Below are 18,959 nucleotides of genomic sequence, written 5' to 3'. Positions count from 1 at the left end.
TATTTAGACCTTTCACAGAGAAATCCATCCTTCATTCAGTTGATTTAGCAAATTTTTGTATTGTAGTTTCCACCTTTTGGAAATAACTATCACAAAAACAGTTGTTTACTCATTCTTAGTCAAGTTCCAATTTCCTCTCTCACTTCCTTTCAGCAGTCACTTTATACCTTGATGGTACTTGACTCAAATACTATTCTTTCTCTCCTCTCAGCACCTGCCAATGCAAAAAAATTGGAACTGCAAAATGTGAATTCTCTAAACTGCCCATCTCTTCCTTACTTAATGCCACCATAACTACTTTTCAACGTATTTGCACCTGTACCCAGCCTTACTTTATTTTCTTCAGTCTCAAGAGGAAATGTCCCTTTTCCTGCTCAAAGTTAATTTTTTAAAATATATTTTTATTGATCTCAGAGAGGAAGGGAGAGAGAGAGAGAGATAGAAACATCGATGATGAGAGAGAATCATTGATCAGCTGCCTCCTTCACGCCCCACACTGGGGATCGAGCCCGCAACCCGGACATATGTGCTGGGAATAAAACTGTAATCTCCTGATTCATAGGTCAACGCTCAACCATTGAGCTATGCCATCCGGGCTCAAAGTTAATTTTTATTCATTTATTCTTCTCATTCAAGAAGTTATATTAAGGGTCTACTATGTTCCAGGCACAGGAGAATATAGCATTAAGCAAGACACACACAGCTTCTGCATCCCCCAGAAGTTAGCAGTCTGGTGGGAGGAAAGTCAGAATTAAATGATTGCATAAGTCATTAATGAATTAATAGTTGAGACATGTGCCTTAAAGAAGAAAGACAGGGAACTCTGGAGGTAACAACAGAACATATCCTCTCTGGTGCTGTGAGGTTTAATGCAAGATTATAAGGATGAGGAGGAATTATGCTCCAAGTTGGGAGGGGGATATGCCAAGAGACAAGGCCAGTGGAGCTGGAGTGTAGAGAACAGAGGAGGAGAGTGGCCAGAGAGATAGCCATGGGGTGAAGTCATGTAGGTGGTAGAAAGAAAGATGATAGAAAACCCTTAAAGGATTTTTTAGCAGAGTGACATCACATGTGGGCAATAAAAAGATCACTTTGACGACTGAATTGAAGAGGGGCACGGCTGATACAGTGAGGCCAGTTAGGAACCTATTGCACAGATAAGAGATGATAGTTTCTTAAAAAGGTATTGATGGTGGAAGTAGAGAAAAGTTGACAGTTGGAGAAATGTTGAAGGGTAGAAATGGTGGATTACATGTGAGGAGTGAAGAAAAAGGAGAGGCCAAGGGGGATTTCTAGGTTAACTGCTCTCTGTCTTATACTTTTTTTCAGTTCCTCCCTCTCTATAGGCTCTTCCTGTCAACCTTTCCTGTCAAGTTCTTTTCATAGAGTTCTGGGTTCCTTCTATTCTCATTCTAGTTTCTTCAATGAGTAATATGCACTTGCTCTTTCTACCTCCTCACTGTAACACATTGTTATCTTTTAATAATTTTAGAGAGAGGGGAAGGGGGAGAGAAACATCGATTAGTTGCCTGCACCCATCTTAACTGGGGATCGAACCCACAACCCAGGCATGTCCCCTTACCAGGGATCAAACCTGCAACTTTTTGTTTCAGTGTACGGGATGATGCTCTAACTGAGTCACAACTGGCCAGGGCAACCCATTGTGATCTTTTAATTCTCATCCTTCCACTGAAACAGCTCTGGTAGATGTCACAAACCACCTGATTGCTAAACCATCTGATTGCTAAATTTTATCTTTTTAGTTCTTGGATATTTTTGTGTGTGTTTCATATCAACCACTTTCTGCTTGGAATTCTCTTCTCTGAGTGTTACTTCTCAATACTTGTCTTCAATGGATTCTCTTAAGGGAAGCATGCTAAATGTTTGTTTTCTCTGGGATTTCATTCTTGGTCAACTTTCGTACATACTTTCCCTAGAGATAATTATATCATCCACTCTTATGGTTAAAACTAGCACCAATTCCCAAATACATATCTTCACCCCAGACCTTCCCCTGAATTTCAAATATAGATATGTATAGGTAACAGCCTTCACAGAAACATTCTACTGGTTTTTCAATTTCAAGTGTTTAAAACTGATCTCACCAAGTTCTCTCAAACTTATACCCTAAATGTTTCTCTAATCTGTCTTTTCTCTCTCCCTGTTCTTATTTAAGCTCTCATATTCTGCTTTTATTTTAAAAACCTTTTCTTAGCCCTAGCCAGTATGGCTCAGTGGATAGAGAGTTGGCCTGCAGACTGAAGGGGCCCAGGTTCGATTCTGGTTAATGGCACATCCCCAGGTTGTGGGCTCGATGCCCAGTGGGGGGCATGTAGGAGGCAGCCAATCAATGATTCTCTCCCATCATTGATTGATGTTTCTATCTCTCTCTAATTCTCCCTTCCTCTCTGAAATCAATAAAAATATATGGGGGGGGGGGAGGGAGAAAAAGGCACATAAACAAACTATCATTATTAAAAAATAAATACCTTTTCTTAAGTAACATATTCCTCTCCTTTCTTGGCTCCTCTTCATATCTCTTCTGGTAGTAACCTAAGTGATTAATACAGATCTAATCCTACCATTATTCCTTTGCAATTCATTTCTTCTTAACACCAATGGAATTAAAGTCCAACTTCGTTAGCGTGACATATGCAGCTTTCCAGGGTGTGGCACCTACTTAGTACTTTCCAATGTCATCTGTGTTCACTTTTCGTCTTGTACTTTATATTTAAAAATACTGAGTTCTTTTCTTTTTCCTCACGGCTTTGCCAGTATTGTTCTCTATGCTTCAAAACTTCCCTGTTGCCGAAACCGGTTTGGCTCAGTGGATAGAGCGTCGGCTTGAGGACTGAAAGGTCCCAGGTTCGATTCCGGTCAAGGGCATGTACCTGGGTTGCAGGCACATCCCCAGTGGGAGATGTGCGGGAGGCAGCTGATCGATGTTTCTCTCTCATCGATGTTTCTAACTCTCTATCTCTCTCCCTTCCTCTCTGTAAAAAATCAATAAAATATATTTTAAAAAAAACAAAAAAAAAAAACTTCCCTGTTGCCTCTTTTGCCTAATTTCAGTTATCCGTGATGCTTCACTTTTTCCATAAGGTATCTCAGGACCCCCAGAGTAGATGAGTTGACTTGTAGCTGGTTTTCCAAACATATTTCCGTCAGCACCTTTACTCCCTACTAGACCATGAGTTCCTTTCAGCAGGAATTTAATCTTATTTTTCTTGAATTCCTAATGCTTCACACAGTGCCAGGCACATAGTAGATCCTCAGATTTTTGTTGATGTAAACTGTAAAAAGATCTACAGTAAAAATCAGGTCTCCATACCTCTGTTTCCTTGCCTATAAAATGAAATATTGGATTAATATCATCAGTTGTTTCCAGCCTTAAAATTCTAAAAGGATGAATATAAAATAATCTAATATTAAGAAAGGATAGAAATTATTTTTAGAAAACAAACCTAGTACAGCACTGCCTAATAGAACAATCTGTGATGCTGGAAATGTTCTACATTTGTACTGTCCCATATGGTAGCCACCAGCAGCATGTGGCTATTGTGCACTTGAAATGTGGCTACTGCAGCTGAGGAACTGAATTTTAAATTTTACTAAATTTAAATTTAAATATAGCCACTTGTGACTAGGAGCTAACTCTCATAGTTTCTGACAACAGGAATTTGTAAAAGGTTAATTTTAAATGTGTCTACCTATAATGTTAGTATATAGGTCACATAATGAAATACTGTTACCACTGCAATTCATAGTGATACAAAAAAACTTTAAAACTTCCAAAGACTTCTCATGTTTTGGTTGATACAGCAGGATATTATGTCTTGTTTTTATTTTTTATTCCCTTGCCCACAAAGAATAACAATACTTACTTTATTTTTCCTCCATACTTTGCTGTGATTAAATTTAACATAGTAATTTCCCCCTTTTCTTTCAGTTATGTTTATTGAAGTACTAGAGGCCTGGTGCATGAATTCGTGCATGGGTGGGGTCCAGCCGGCCTGCCCCTATTGGGGCTGATCGGGCCAGGCCAGCGGGGGGGGTAGGGGCCGTGGGTGGTTGGCCAGCCCAACCCACCCCCTGGTTGAACTCCCTGTTAAACTCCCAGTCGAACTCCCGGTTGAGGGGACAATTTGCATATTAGCCTTTTATTATATAGAATTGAAGTATAGTTTACAAACAGTAAAAATTCACCTTTTTAAGTGGACAGTTTGATGGATTTGACAGATTTATGCTATCATGAACCACTGTCACAATCAAAATATAGAACATCCTCCACCACAGAAAGCTCCTCCCCTGTGGCTCTTTGCAGTCCATCTCATTCCCTTATCTGGTTCTCATAATCCAGTGATGTGATTTCTGTGTCTGTAGTATTATCTTTTACAGAATGTCAAATATTTGAAGTGCTAGCATGCACCTTTATGTACCCTTTTTTGTCTGGCTTATTTCACTTAGTGTAATGCTTTTGAAGTTCATCCATGTAGATTTTCCTCTTTATGTGTACCATAATTTGTTCATTCAGTTATCAGTTGATTTACATTTAGATTGTTTCCAGTTTTGCACTGTCATGAATAAAGCTGCTAAAACACTTATATTTTGAATATGGATATCCCAGTTTTGTAGATATACATTTTTATTTCTCTTGGGTAAATATTTAGATCTGGGATTTCTTAGTCATATAAGTGTATGGAAAACAGATTAGCAGTGTCTTATAAAGTTTATATACTATTTTTGCATTCCAACCAATGATATATGAGATTTTTGAGTTGTTTCCAATCCTCACTAGCACTTTGTATTGTCAGACTGCTTTGATTTTAGCCATTCTGGTCAGAGTGTAGTTGGTATCTCATTTGAGTTTTAATTTGCATTTTCCTAATGATTAATGATGTTAAACATCTGTTCATATGTTCATTTGCCATCTTTTAGCTTCTTTGATGATATGTCTGTTCAAATCTTTTGTCCATTTCTTTTTATAGTTTGTGCTTTTTAAGTTAATGTTTGTATATGATCCAGGGTAAGGTTCATTTCTCCCTATATAGAGATGTAGTTGTTTCAACATTTGTTGAAAAGACTATCTTTTCCTCCATTTAATTAGCCTTAGTCCAATATAGAAAAGATAATACATAGTGACCCAATAGAGCTTATTCCAGGAATAGTAGGTTGATATAACATTCCAAAATCAGTCCCAGAAATGATAAAATAAAATAAAATCAGTCAGTATAATTCACCTTCTCAACAAACTTAAAAAAGAAAAAGATCATATGATCATCTTAATTAATAGGTGCAGGAAAGGCATTTGGTCAAATTCAGTATCCATTCTAATAAAAATCTCAGCAAAATAGAATGAGAAGGGGATTGTTTCTATGTAATAAAGGCTATTTATAAAAAGCCTTTAATATCATAGTTAATAGTGAAAAACTTAAATGCTTTACCTCTATCAGAAACAAGGCAAGGATATCTGATCTTTTTTTTTTTTTTTTTTTTTTAAGGATATCTGATCTTAATACTTCAGTTCAGCATTACCCACGAGATTCTAGCTAGCACAATAAGGCAAGAAAAGAGAAAAATTCATATTAGAAATTAATAAATAACTATTTTCTTTATTTGAAGATGACTTCATTATCTATATAAAAAAAATCCTAAAGAATCAACAAAAATTTGCTAGAACTAAATTTAGCAAGGTTGCAGAGTACATGATCAATTTATAAAAATAAATTGTACTTCTACTAGCAGTAAACAATTGGAAATTGAAATTCAAAAAAGAATTCACTGTAACATCCAAAAATATGAAATACTTCAGATACATTGCACAAAATATGTATAAGATTTGTATGCTGAACACTACAAAATGATGCTGAAATTAAAATAAGACCTGAATAGCCCTGGCCAGTATGCCTCAGTTGGTTGGGTGTCAGCCCACGCACTGAAAGTTTGGTGGTTTGATTCCTGGTCAGGGCACATGCCCAGGTTTCAGGATCAATCCTCCATAAGGGACGTGTGGGAGGCAGCCAGTGGGATGTTTCACATTGCTGTTTCTCTCTCACATTGATGTTTCTCTTCTTTCTTTCCCACTCCCTTCCTTTCTCTCTACAAATCAATAAGATAAAATAAGACCTGAATAATATATAGATGTGTACCATGTTAGTGGATCAGAGTACTCATTTCATTGGGGAGATGTCAGTTCTCTCCAAAGTGATCTGTAGGTTAAATTTAATCTAGTCAAGATCTTAGGAAAATCTTTAAAAGTATCTTTTACATGGAAGGATTGGCTCAGATTGAGTTTATAATGGCAAAGGTGAAAGACAAAGCTTTTTTTTTTTTAATTTTAAAATAAAATTGACAACCTGATTCTAAAATAATTTCAGGAAATTATCCCGCCTCTGATAGAAAGTGAACATGCAAATCACATTTTGTTTTAAATAACAATACCTAATATTTATTGAGTATGATGTTAGATTATTTTAAAGCATTTTTATGTATGTTAACTCACTTAATCCTTAAAATAGTGTTATGAGGGATTATTATTATTCATATTTACAAAATGATGAATCAGAGGCACAGAGAGATTGAATGACTTGACTAAGGCTTGAATTCTAAACTAGGCTGGCTTTAGATGTTAGCTTTACCACTACCTCAGGTTGCCTCTCCTGTTTTAGTTTCTTTTCAAATTGCTAAACACTGAACTTTGTTTTACATAAAGCTGATATTATGATCTGTACTATTTCTTCATTTAAGTGGAAGTTTAAATAGACAAAATTCAAAGTCAATTAATGTTCCCACTGCTGTGTGTATGGTGGGTGCTGGAGGGATGTTTGGTGAAGGCATACAGAATGGTTGGTGATAACATTAGAACTCCATTTGCATGTTTATTTTGTGACAGTTATTTGCTATCCTTAAAAAGATATTATTTGTTAAATGTACCTTCATAAAAAAGAGTTGACTAAGATTAGGTTTATAATAGGAAAGTCATATTTTTTATAATTTACTAGTACATATGATATTAGCACAAGTGATGTGACAACCATATTTTACACACTAAAACCTAGGGATTTTATGACCTTTCTGCTCTGAGGCAGCCTATGAGTTATATAGATTTAAAATTTGGAATTTCCAGGCCATGAAATTACTTTTAGTTTGACATCAGAATTACATCTACAGCTTTTAAAAAACTCTCCATTGGTATCTCTCTTTCCCATTTTGATTCAGTGGGAAATTAGAAGTTACAAAGCCCTATAGGTAGTTCTGATGTACATCTTAGCTGAGATCCAATGATTTATGGAGACAGTTGGATGGAATATCTAAGATTTGGACCATCTAAAAGAAAAAATCCAGTCTTTATGATCACCGTGTTAAATAAAGGCAGGATTCTTAATTCCCATAAATGGTTTTCAGCACACAGATACCTACTCTGAAGTCATTCTTCTTTGTCTGAGTACTTTTCCTCTCCCCTTTTTCTTTACTATATGTTAACTACTTGGACACACTTAGTTATACCACAGCTCTGAAATTCTGTGATTGCCTATGTACACAGCCACTCAATGTGGAACACCTCCTTCTACACAAAGACTTCAAAATTATTGTGGAATAGTTCTAAAGTTATTGGAATGTTACATTGAGGCATTTCTAGTCTCACTTCCCTGTTAAAGTTTAATTGAAGTTCCAAGTTGTGGCTTTTACAAGAAACATGCCTTAGGTTTCCAAGTATTGAAGTCCTTGTTATATTAGACTTAGTAACAGAATAGCCATTAAAAGCAAAATTACTGCCCTGACAGGTGTTGCTCAGTAGTTAGAGCATTGATCCTCGGAATGATGTTTGTAAACAATATTTGTGTTATCTGAGCTTTGGGAAAACTTATAAATGTTAATTTTGTAGTACCTATTAATTTATTTTAAAATAATATTGATCGTAATTTAAAATAAAAAAGTTATAAAATAAAAAGGGCCTGCCACCAGTTGAATATGTCAACCTTTTATAGAATTTCCTTTATATTCTAGCTGCAATGCAGTTTTTGCTCTGTGGATGAGAAATAGGAAACTTACAGGAAATGCAGTCAGTCTATAGATATACTATTGTTTTTCCTTCCTTTGTTCATTGTAGAAATTATAAACTATATACTTTTTATACTTTCATTCAGTTGATTGGAAATTAATTGAACAGATTATTTCTAGTTCCTTCTTTAAAAAGATGTGTTTTGTATTGAGAGAGAAGTCAGTATGAGAAAGAAACATCAATCGGTTGCCTCCTGTATGCATCCTGACTGGGGATCAAACCCGGAACCCTGGGTTTATGTGCCCTGACCAGGAGTCCAACCTTTCAGTGCAAGGGACAGTGCTCAATCCACTAAGCCACAACGGCCAGGGCTAGTTGCTTTTTTTTTTTTTTTAAGGTTCCTCATTTTAAGTTCTTTTTCTTATATTGCATTATATTGCATTGTATCTTTCATAAACTTGTTGTGTTTGTTTTCTCTTCAATGAATGCCAGTTAAAGAGAAATTGACTGCGGATCCAGACAGTGAAATAGCTACAACCAGCCTAAGGGTTTCTCTACTATGTCCAGTAAGTGTTAACTAATATTTGTTTTACATAAGATTTAACATACATATTCTCTTTTATTATGTATCTTCAGTATTTGAGAAATTTTGTTTACTTTTGAAACGTGCCTACCTTTGTTACAATTTATGAAGGTGGAAAGACATTATTATTATATGGGATTTGGAATCTAAACAAATTTATAGGTCTATAAAAATTTTCTACTCTTAGTAAAACATTTAGATATCGATTGTGATTAATAATTGTCTCATCAACAAACGACAAGTGCTGGCAAGGATATGGAGAAAAAGGAACCCTCGTGCGCTCCTGCTGGGAATGCAGACTGGTGCAGCCACTGTGGAAGACAGTATGGAGTTTCCTCAAAAAGTTAAAAATGGAACTCCCATTTGACCCAGTAATCCCACTTCTAGGAATATATCCCAAGAAACCAGAAACACCAATCAGAAAGGATATACGCACCCCTATGTTCATAGCAGCACAATTTACAATAGCTAAGGTTTAAAAACAACCTACTAGTAAGTGCCCATCAGCAGATGAGTAGGCTAAAAAACTGTGATACATCTACACAATGGAATATTACGCTGCTATAAAGAAGAAGGAACTTTTACCATTTGCAACAGCATGAATGGAACTGGAGAGCTAAGCAAAATAAGCCAGTCAGAGAAAGATAAATATCACATGATCTCACTCATATGTGGGAATATAATAATCAACATAATTTGATGAACAAGAATAGATCCAGAGACAGATGGCAGGGGAGGTGGGGTGGTTAGAGAGCAACCAAAGGACTTGTATGCATGCATATTACCATAACCAGTGGACACAGACACTGGGGCAATGGGGGCTTGCCTGGGGTGGGAATGGCTGGAGGGGGCGCGGGTCAAGTGGGGGAAAAAGGAGACATATGTAAAACTTTAGACAATAAATAAATAAATAAATAAATAAATAAATAAATAAATAAATAAATAAAACAAAGGTGTATTAAAAAGAAAAAGGAAGGATATGTCTTAAATATTCCATAGGATTTAACACGTGTAAAGCACATAGTTATTTATTATTATTTATATTATCATGATGCTGAATAAACATGGCCAGATGGTCAGCTTTAAAAACTTAAAAAATAATAGTTATCTCTAAGACTCAAGTGTAAAATCTCCAAATAAGAATGTTTATCTCAGTATATTTATAGAATTTTATTTTTAAAAATAGTATCGTATCCTTCCTTTTGAAGAAAATCTGGCCCAAATTACCAATTTAACCATTTTGCCAACAGTGACTGCATTATAAGAATCTACCACTTAAAAAACTATTTTATTTAGCTTGAATGATTGAATTAATTATGCATATAAAATAACCTTGATATATTTTAAACCAGAAAATGAGGTCAAAATCAGTCATTTGTACAAAATAGATATAAGCCCCAAGACATATCAAATAATTAAACTTGTGAAACAGTTTCCCAAAAAATGTGTGTTAAGGTTTATTTGTAACTTGTTTGGTATGATGAATATGTGTTTTATACAAAAATATGTGAACAGCTAAGAGTAAATTACTTTGACATTTTTATTATTTTTTGTTGTATAATTATAATCAAATTAATTATATATAAATTGAGGAGAGAGTATAAAGAGGACACAGCTGATTCTGATTTGCCTGGATTGTTCAGGCAGGCCTGATATGGAAAGTTTTTAACATTGAAATTCTACTAATCTAAGATGAAGAAACAAAGAATTTAAATAGAAATTAAATGCTATTTGTTCTATATCTTAGTCTTTATAAAAACTCAGATACAATATGAAAATTCAGTAGCTCGGGAGTTAGTTTATAATACTGTACTGTACATAGATCTTTTAAAAAAACTTTTTTTATTAAACTTTTATAAATTATAGAATATAGCTAAATTGATAAAAACCACCAAAATCCTATCATTTGTATATATCCTTCTATCTTTTTATTCCTTACTATAGCTATTGTTTAGGGAAAATATTTTGATTCCAGGCTGTTTATGTTATTACTAGAGGCCAAGGCCCGGTGCATGGATTCGTGCACCAGTGGGATCCCTCGGCCTGGCCTGCGCCCTCTTGCAATCCGGGACCCCTCAGGGATGTTGGAGAGCCGGTTTCGGCCTGATCCCCGCAGTCCAGGCTGAGGGACCCCACCTGTGCACAAATCCGTGCACTGGGCCTCTAATATAAGACCTTTGGTTAAACTCTTCTCACCTTCCCCCCTACCCCCTTCTCTCTGAGATTCATCAGTCTGTTACATGTTTCCATGCCTGTGGTTTCTGCTCCTGCATTGAGCGTCTGCCCCCTAGTGGTCAGTGTGCATCATAGCTACTGGCCAGTCAGCGGTTGTTTAGGCTTTTATATATATAGACTAGGGGCCCGGTGCACGAAATTCGTGCACTGGGTGTGTGTGGGGAGGGGAGTGTCCCTCAGCCCAGCCTGCCCCCTCTCACATACTGGGAGCCCTCAGGCATTGACCCCCATCACCCTCCGATCGCCTGATCGGCCCCTTGCCCAGGCCTGACGCCTCCACCAGAGGTGTCAGGCTTGGACAGGGGACCCCCATCTCCCCCCGATCACTGGCTCTGGCCCCCACCCAGGCCTGAGGCCTCTGGCCCAGGAATCATGCCTGGGCAGGGGACCCCCATCTCCCTCTGATCGCTTGCTCCACCCCCCGCCCAAGCCTGACGCGTCTGACCCAGGCTTCAGGCCTGGGCAAGGGGACCATCATATCCCCCCAATCCCCGGCTCCACCCCCCGCCCAGGCCTGATGCCTCATCACCCTCCGATCACCAATCACCGGATCGGCCCCTTGACCAGGCCTGAGGCCTCCGGCAGAGGTGTCAGGCCTGGGCAGGGGACCCCCAGCTCCCCGCGGTTGCAGGCTCCGCCCCTGAGCAGGCCTAACGCCTCTGGCCTAGGCGTCCGGCCCAGGCAGCGGGGACCCACAGCTGCAGTGGCCCCGCGATCGTGGGCTCCGCTTTAGGCCCAGGCAAGGGACCCCTAGCTCCCGGGACTGCCAGCTTCAACCGTGCCCAGCTCCCATCGCTGGCTCCACCCCTACTTCCTGCTATCACTGGCCAGGGCGGCAAGGCGCCTGATTCTCCAATCATGGCTGGGGGGGCAGGGCAAAGGCGGCCCCAGGGCCGCCTTTGCCCTGCCCCCCACCTCTTAGCTCCCTCCTGGGTTTCCGATCACTGTCACTTGCAGGGGGCTTCTTCCTGCTTTCCCTTTCGCCTCCCTGCATTGTGCCTACATATGCAAATTAACCGCCATCTTGTTGGCAGTTAACTGCCAATCATAGTTGGCAGTTAATTTGCATATAGCCCTGATTAGCCAATGAAAAGGGTATCGTCGTATGCCAATTACCATTTTTCTCTTTTATTAGATAGGATTACAAATACTTTGCCAAATATATGATGCAATCATTGATTAAAACTGAGGGAAAAATAGCAACACAACAATAGCAGATTTTGATACCTGACTTTCAGTTACAGATATACAGACGGTCATCGGGTTACATTGGACTTGATGTATGTTGTTTCATGGTTACATTTTGTGGTTACGTCGCCATCTTCCATTTATTTTTAAAAAAAAAGTTCCGTCATTTTGACGTATGTACATATGCGCTTTATGTTTTATTTTGTTTACTTACCACAAGAAAAGGTCAGGAATTGTTATCTTTCTTTTAAATTTTTTTTACTGGTTCACTTGATTACTGCTGTGTATGTGCTCCATGTGAATGACGTGGGTGCTTATGTAGGTGGGTTCCGACTTACAGCAAAAATCGAGTTACATCGCGCCGTAGGAACAGATCTCCGACGTAACCCAAGAACCTACTGTAACTAGAGAGTAGGTCATTAAGGAAACAGAGGACTTAAAAATACACTATATATCAGCCCTAGCCGGTGGACTGGAGAGTCCCAGGTTTGATTCTAGTTAAGGGCATATACCTTGGTTGCAAGCTCGATCCCCGGCCCTGGTTGGGCCCTACAGGAGGCAACCAATCCATGTGTCTCTCTCACATGATGTTTCTCTCTTTGTCTCTCCCCCTCCCTTCCACTATCTCTAAAATTCAGTGGGAAAATATCCTTGGGTAAGGATTAACAAACAAACACTACATATCAATTGGACCTAAAAAACGCATACATTCTATTCTACCCAACAGCAGATTACATTTTTCTCATCTGTATCTGGAACATTCTCTAAGATAGAACACATGTTCGGCCACAAAACAACTCTTAACCAATCCTATCTAATAATAGACAAATAGGGTAATTAACCGTACCTCCGCTACACTTCCCATTGGCTAATCAGGGTGATATGCAAATTAACTGCCAAAGAAGATGGCGGCCAGCAGCCACGCAGCTGAAGCGAACGTGAGGCTTGCTTGCTCCAGTGATGGAGGAAGCCAAGGTTCCCCGCCTGCCACGACCCGGCTCTGAGCTGAAGCAACAGCCCCAAAAGCAACAATGTTTCAATTATAGAAGCTAAACCCCAGATACCTGCTTTCAGCCAGCCGGGGCCTCAGAGCTGGAGCGAGCAGGACGGCAACAGTGTTTCAATTATAGAAGCCAAACAAATCCCAGATACCTGCTTTTAGCCAGCCGCCACCTCGGAGCTGGAGCCGGCTCTCAGCTCCAGTGACAGCTATAGAAGGTAAATAAGTCCCAGAATAAAGATAAAAAGAAAAAAAGGAGAGGCTGGGAGCTTCAGTCGCAGGCTAGCCTGAAAACGGCCCTCAACCCCTCACCCAGACTGGCCAGGCACCCCAGTGAGGACCCCCACCCTGAAGGGGGTATGACCAGCTGCAAACAGCTATCAGCCCCTCATCCAGGCTGGCCAGGCACCCCAGTGGGGACCCCAACCCTGAAGGGAGTGTGACCAGCTGCAAACAGCCATTAGCCCCTCACCCAGGCTGGCCAGGCACCCAAGCGGAACCCCCACCCTGATCCGGGACACCCTTCATGGCAAACCAGCCGGCCCCCACCTGTGTACCAGGCCTCTATCCTATATAATAAAAGGTTAATATGCAAAATGACCCTAACAGCAGAAAGACTGGGAATGACTGGTCACTATGACACACACTGACCACCAGGGGGCAGACGCTCAATGCAGGAGCTGCCCTCTGGTGGTCAGTGTGCTCTCACAGGGGGGAGCTCTGCTCAGCCACAAGCCAGGCTGATGGCTGCCATTACAGCAGTGGTGGTGGGAGCCTCTCCCACCTCCTCAGCAGCGCTAAGGATGTCCAACTGCAGCTTAGGTCTGCTCCCCACTGGCAAGTGGACATCCCCCGAGGGCTGCCAGGCTGCCAGAGGGATGTCTGATTGCCATCTTAGGTCCAATCCCCCCGGGGAGCAGGCCTAAGCCAGCAAGTGGTCACCCCCGAGGGGTCCCAAACTGTGAGAGGGCACAGGCCCAGCTGAGGGAGCCGCTCCCCCCAAGTGCACAAATTTTTGTGCACCAGGCCTCTAGTTTAGAAATAAAATCATACAAAGTATCTTCTCTGAAGACAGAGAGGGATGAAGTTAAAAATCAGTAGCAGAAAGTAAACATTCTTTTTTGATGTTTTTATTTATTTCAGGGTGAGGGAGATAAAAACATCAATGATGAGAATCATGACTCCTGGGTCATGGATTGATCTCAACCACTGAGCCACACCAGCTGGGCTAAACAACCAATGGGTTAAAGAAGAAATTTCCACATGGGAATGTAGAAAATATTTGGAGAACAAATTAAAACAAAACCCAATATGCCAAAACTTATGGGATACAACAAAAGCAGTAGGAGGAGGGAAGTTTATAGTACTAAATGCTTACATTAAAAAAGAAGAGAGTTCTCAAATCAACACTCTAAGTTACCTCAATAAACTAGAAAAATGGTCCTGCTTGTGTGGCTCTGTGGTTGAGCATTGGCCTGTGAACCAGGAGGTCACAGTTTGATTCCCAGTCATGACACATCTGGGTTGTGAGCTCAATCCCCAGTGGGAGTTGTGCAAGAGGCAGCCAATGATCATTGATCATTGATGCTTCATTTCTCTTCTTCCTTCCTCTCTGAAGTCAATAAAAATACATTTTTTGAAAACTAGAAAAATAAAAATAAACTCAACGTCAGCCGAAGGACGGAAATAACAGATTAGAGCAAAGATTAAGAGAATAGAAAAAAATTAATAAGACCAAAATGTTTGTTTTTTTTAAAGATTGGCAAAAGCTAGACTTAAGAAAAAAAGAGGATGCCCTGACTAGTTTGGCTCAGTGGATGGAGCGTTGGCCTGCGGACTGAAGGGTCCCAGGTTCGATTCCGGTCAAGAGCATGTACCTTGGTTGTGGGCACATTCCCAGTGGGGGGTGTGCAGGAGGCAGGTGATCGATGTTTTTCTCTCATCGATGTTTCTAACTCTCTATCCCTCTCCCTTCCTCTCTGTAAAAAATCAATAAAATATATATTTTTTAAAAAGACATACAAATTAGAAAGGAAGAAATAAAGTGATCTGTTCACAGATGACATGATTTTTTTATTATAGAAAACCCTAAATATGCCAGAAAAATTGTTGGAACCAATAAGCAAATTTAGAAAAGTTGTTAGATACAAACCAACAGTCAAAAATTTGTTACATTTCTATACAATAACAATGACCAATCTGAAAAGGAAATTCAGAAAACAATCCCATTTATCATAGCATCAAAAAAGATTATTTAGGAATAAACTTATTAGCCAAGGAGATGAAAGACTTATACATTGAAAACTACAAAGCATTACTAAACAAATTCAAATAAATGGAAAGACATCCTATATCATGGGTTTGAAAGACTTATTGTTTAAATGTCCATACTGGTCAAAGTGATCTACAGATTCAGTGCAATTTCTATCAAAATTCCATGGCATTTTTTGCAAAAATGGGGGTGGGTGGGAGGAATTCTGTAATTTCTATGGAATCTCAAAGGACTCTAAATAGCCAGAACAATCTTTTTTTTTTTAAGATAAAGTTATTTTTTTAATATATTTTTATTGATTTCAGAGAGGAAGGGAAAGGCAGAGAGAGAGAAACATCAATGATGAGAATCACTGATCAGCTGCCTTTTGCATGCCCCCCACTGGGATTGAGCCCACAACCTGGGCATGTGCCCTTGACCGGAATCAAACCAGGACCCTTCAGTCCACAGGCCAACAACACTCTACCCATTGAGCCAAACCGTCTAGGGCAGCCGTGGGCAAACTATGGCCTGCGGGCCAGATCCGGCCCGTTTGAAATGAATAAAACTAAAAAAAAAAAGACTGTACCCTTTTATGTAATGATGTTTACTTTGAATTTATATTAGTTCACACAAACACTCCATCCATGCTTTTGTTCCGGCCCTCCGGTCCAGTTTAAGAACCCATTGTGGCCCTCGAGTCAAAAAGTTTGCCCACCCCTGGTCTAGGGCACCAAAACAATCTTTTAATGAGAACAAAGTTTGAGGTCTTACACTCCCTGATTTCAAAGCAGCAGCACTTAAGATGGTGTGGTACTGACATGAAGATAGATAATGTAGACCATTGGAACAAAATACAGAGTCTAGAAACAAACTTGCATTTATGTACAAACAACTGAACAAGGGTACCAGGACTATACAGCGAGGAAAAGTTTGTCTACATAATAAATGGTGTTAGGAAAACTGTGTTCACATCCAAAGTAATGAATTTGAAACCTTAATTTGCAATATTTACAAAAATCAATGAATGGATTACAGACCTACAACGTAAGACATTAAACAAACTCCTAGAAGAAAACATAGGGGTAATGCTTCAATTGAATTTAGCAATAACTTGGCTATGACACCAAAGCACAGGCAACAAAAGCAAAAATAAACAAATAGGACTACACCAAACTTAACAATTTTCTGCATGTCAAAGGAAATAACTGGAAGAAGTCTTGTTTTTCTGTAGTATCATTTTAAAAGTGTTTCCAGTTGTACCTTAGCCGGTTTTGCTCAGTGGTTAGAGTGTTGGCCTGCTGAACAAAGAGTCTGGGGTTAGGCATGTACCTTGGTTGCAGGCTCCTCCTCAGCCCGGACCCTGGTCAGGGCACATGCAGGAGGCAACCAATCGAAGTGTTTCTCTCACATCGATGTTTCTGTCTTTTCCTTCTTTCTTCCACTCTCCCTAAAAATCAATGGAAAAATATCCTCAGGGGAGGATTAACATACATACATACATAAATGTGTTTACAGTTGTGCTAATATATATGACATCATTTAACATGTAGATGAAGCATTTATTCATATAAATAAACACTACAGTATAAATCTTGACATTTTTATTTATAGGACTAGTTTTGAATTTTATAAATCAGATGATCTTTGCTCTATTATTAGAAAATGTTGCCGAAACCGGTTTGGCTCAGTGGATAGAGCGTTGGCCTGCGGACTGAGGGGTCCCAGGTTCGATTCCGGTCGAGGGCATGTGCCTTGGTTGCGGGCACATCCCCAGTGGGGGGGTGTGCAGGAGGCAGCTGATCGATGTTTCTCTCTCATCGACATTTCTGGCTCTCTATCTCTCTCCCTTCCTCTCTGTAAAAAATCAATAAAATATATTTAAAAAAAAAAAAAGAAAATGTTAATCACATTTTGCTCCTTGAACCTATTTAGTGGGCCAGTTTTTAATTTTTCTTTCCATATTCCCCAGCTCCTCCATTTTTAGTTTCAACAGTTTTTACCAGTTCATTTTAAATTGACACCTGCTTCAAAATTCAGGTTATAGAAAAAACTATATGTAAAGCATAATTATAATAATTTTATGGATTTCTATATGGCTAAGGGGACAATCCCTTTACAATTATTCTGATATGGAAAGGCAGTATATTTTAGATATGTTTTTATCCTAAAAAGTAAAGCTTAGTAATTACAACTCATCTATATATCAAATTTATAGAATAATAAAAGAGATTTGTTCCCTTTGAAATATGTAAATATGATATCTGACAGTGCATTTGAATTGTCCTTGTTGTGATATACACAGCTCAAAATAAATGAGTTTCTGTTTGTGTGCTATTTAGCTAAAGGCAATGAAAATAATTGAAAATGTTTTTGTTCTTTGGGAATTTTTTCATTCTGATTTATTAAAAATAGAGCTGGAAAAATGTTTGAGAGCTTGCTTTGTGAGATACTCCTCAGACCTATAAATGCAAATACAGTGACTTGCCATTGATAGAAGAAAAATAAACCCCTTGGAAATTTATTTATGAAATATTTATGATGATGAAGGAAAAGTTGTGAAATTATTCTTTTTATGAGTAAAATACATATTTTATTGGCTTTTTAGGCTCCTTTTGATATAAATTGGTTTAAACATACTTAGCTTGGGTATTTTCTCTTGCACCTTCATCAGTTAGTTACTCATATAGCACGATCATGTTATAATAAGATTAGTGGCATTAGAAAACTCACTTGGGAGTTGTTTTCTAAGTGTTTATTTGCAAATGATGCAGCTATCCACCACAGCCTATAAAGCAGCGGTTCTCAACCTGTGGGTCGCGACCCCTTTGGCGGTCAAACGTCCCTTTCACAGGGGTCACCTAAGACCACGCTGCATATCAGATATTTACATTACGATTCATAACAGTAGCAACATTACAGTTATGAAGTAGCAACGAGAATAATTTTATGGTTGGGTTACAGCATGAGGAACTGTATTTAAAGGGCCAGCAGGTTGAGAACCACTGCTATAAAGGGAAAGGGGGAATTTGTAACTAGAAGATGAAGATATTCAAACCTCAGTTTCTGTCTGATACCAGGTTAAAGAAATCAGTATCATTTGTAGATAAGTGTGGAATTTAGTGATTGTTTTTAAAAATCAGGAACATGAGGAGGATTAGCAAACTTGTGATTCTTTAAAGCAAGGCATTTGTGTGACAGCTAATAAACAAGACATTTGAAAGTGAACTTTTCCTTTCCTGTACCTATTTATAAATGTTCTTCCTGTGCTGTTCATGTAGCAGTGTTCCTTCAAAACTCTGTAGGGTAAACTTGTCAGTGTGGCTGCTCTCTGATCAAAAAGATGAACTAATAGCTGGGGATTATAGGAATGAAGGTATGTGAGATGGAGACCTTATCATCTTACCCATTGTCTTCATAAACTACCAGAAGTAGCCTACTAGTTAGGCAGTATATGAACTTGTTTACTGTTATTGTATTTATCTAGGATTCTTAGTCTCTGATTTTTCTTCCTATTATTAAGACAGTAACAAAAATACTCAGTAGGAATTTCCACTTCATGGGTGAGTTAAGGTCTGCTTTAGGATGTAAAAAATTTAGCACCACCAACCAGATTGTTATTTGGAAATTGTCCCTGAACTAATGAAACATCTTGGCTCATGAATAGATGCTTTTTCTTTTATTAGTGCTAGTTTGTTCT

At 38.9% G+C, this 18,959-nt stretch overlaps 1 protein-coding gene across 4 annotated transcripts in view; it reads left to right on the top strand.

Moving 5' to 3' along the window:
* Positions 1-18,959, top strand: part of PIAS1 (protein inhibitor of activated STAT 1) — a 131,517-nt gene that overhangs the window by 94,315 nt on the left and 18,243 nt on the right. For all 4 annotated transcript variants that reach the window (XM_059697246.1, XM_059697237.1, XM_059697255.1 and 1 more), the window contains exon 8: positions 8,495-8,568. In XM_059697246.1, coding sequence (XP_059553229.1) covers positions 8,495-8,568 — 74 coding nt within the window. The remainder of the gene's footprint in view (positions 1-8,494; positions 8,569-18,959) is intronic.

The sequence above is a fragment of the Myotis daubentonii genome, chromosome 1, assembly GCF_963259705.1.
Source record: "Myotis daubentonii chromosome 1, mMyoDau2.1, whole genome shotgun sequence".
In the NCBI taxonomy this organism is placed as follows: domain Eukaryota; kingdom Metazoa; phylum Chordata; class Mammalia; order Chiroptera; family Vespertilionidae; genus Myotis; species Myotis daubentonii.
The sequence above is the reverse complement of the archived record's forward strand: the minus strand, read 5'-3'. Positions and strand labels throughout refer to the sequence as shown.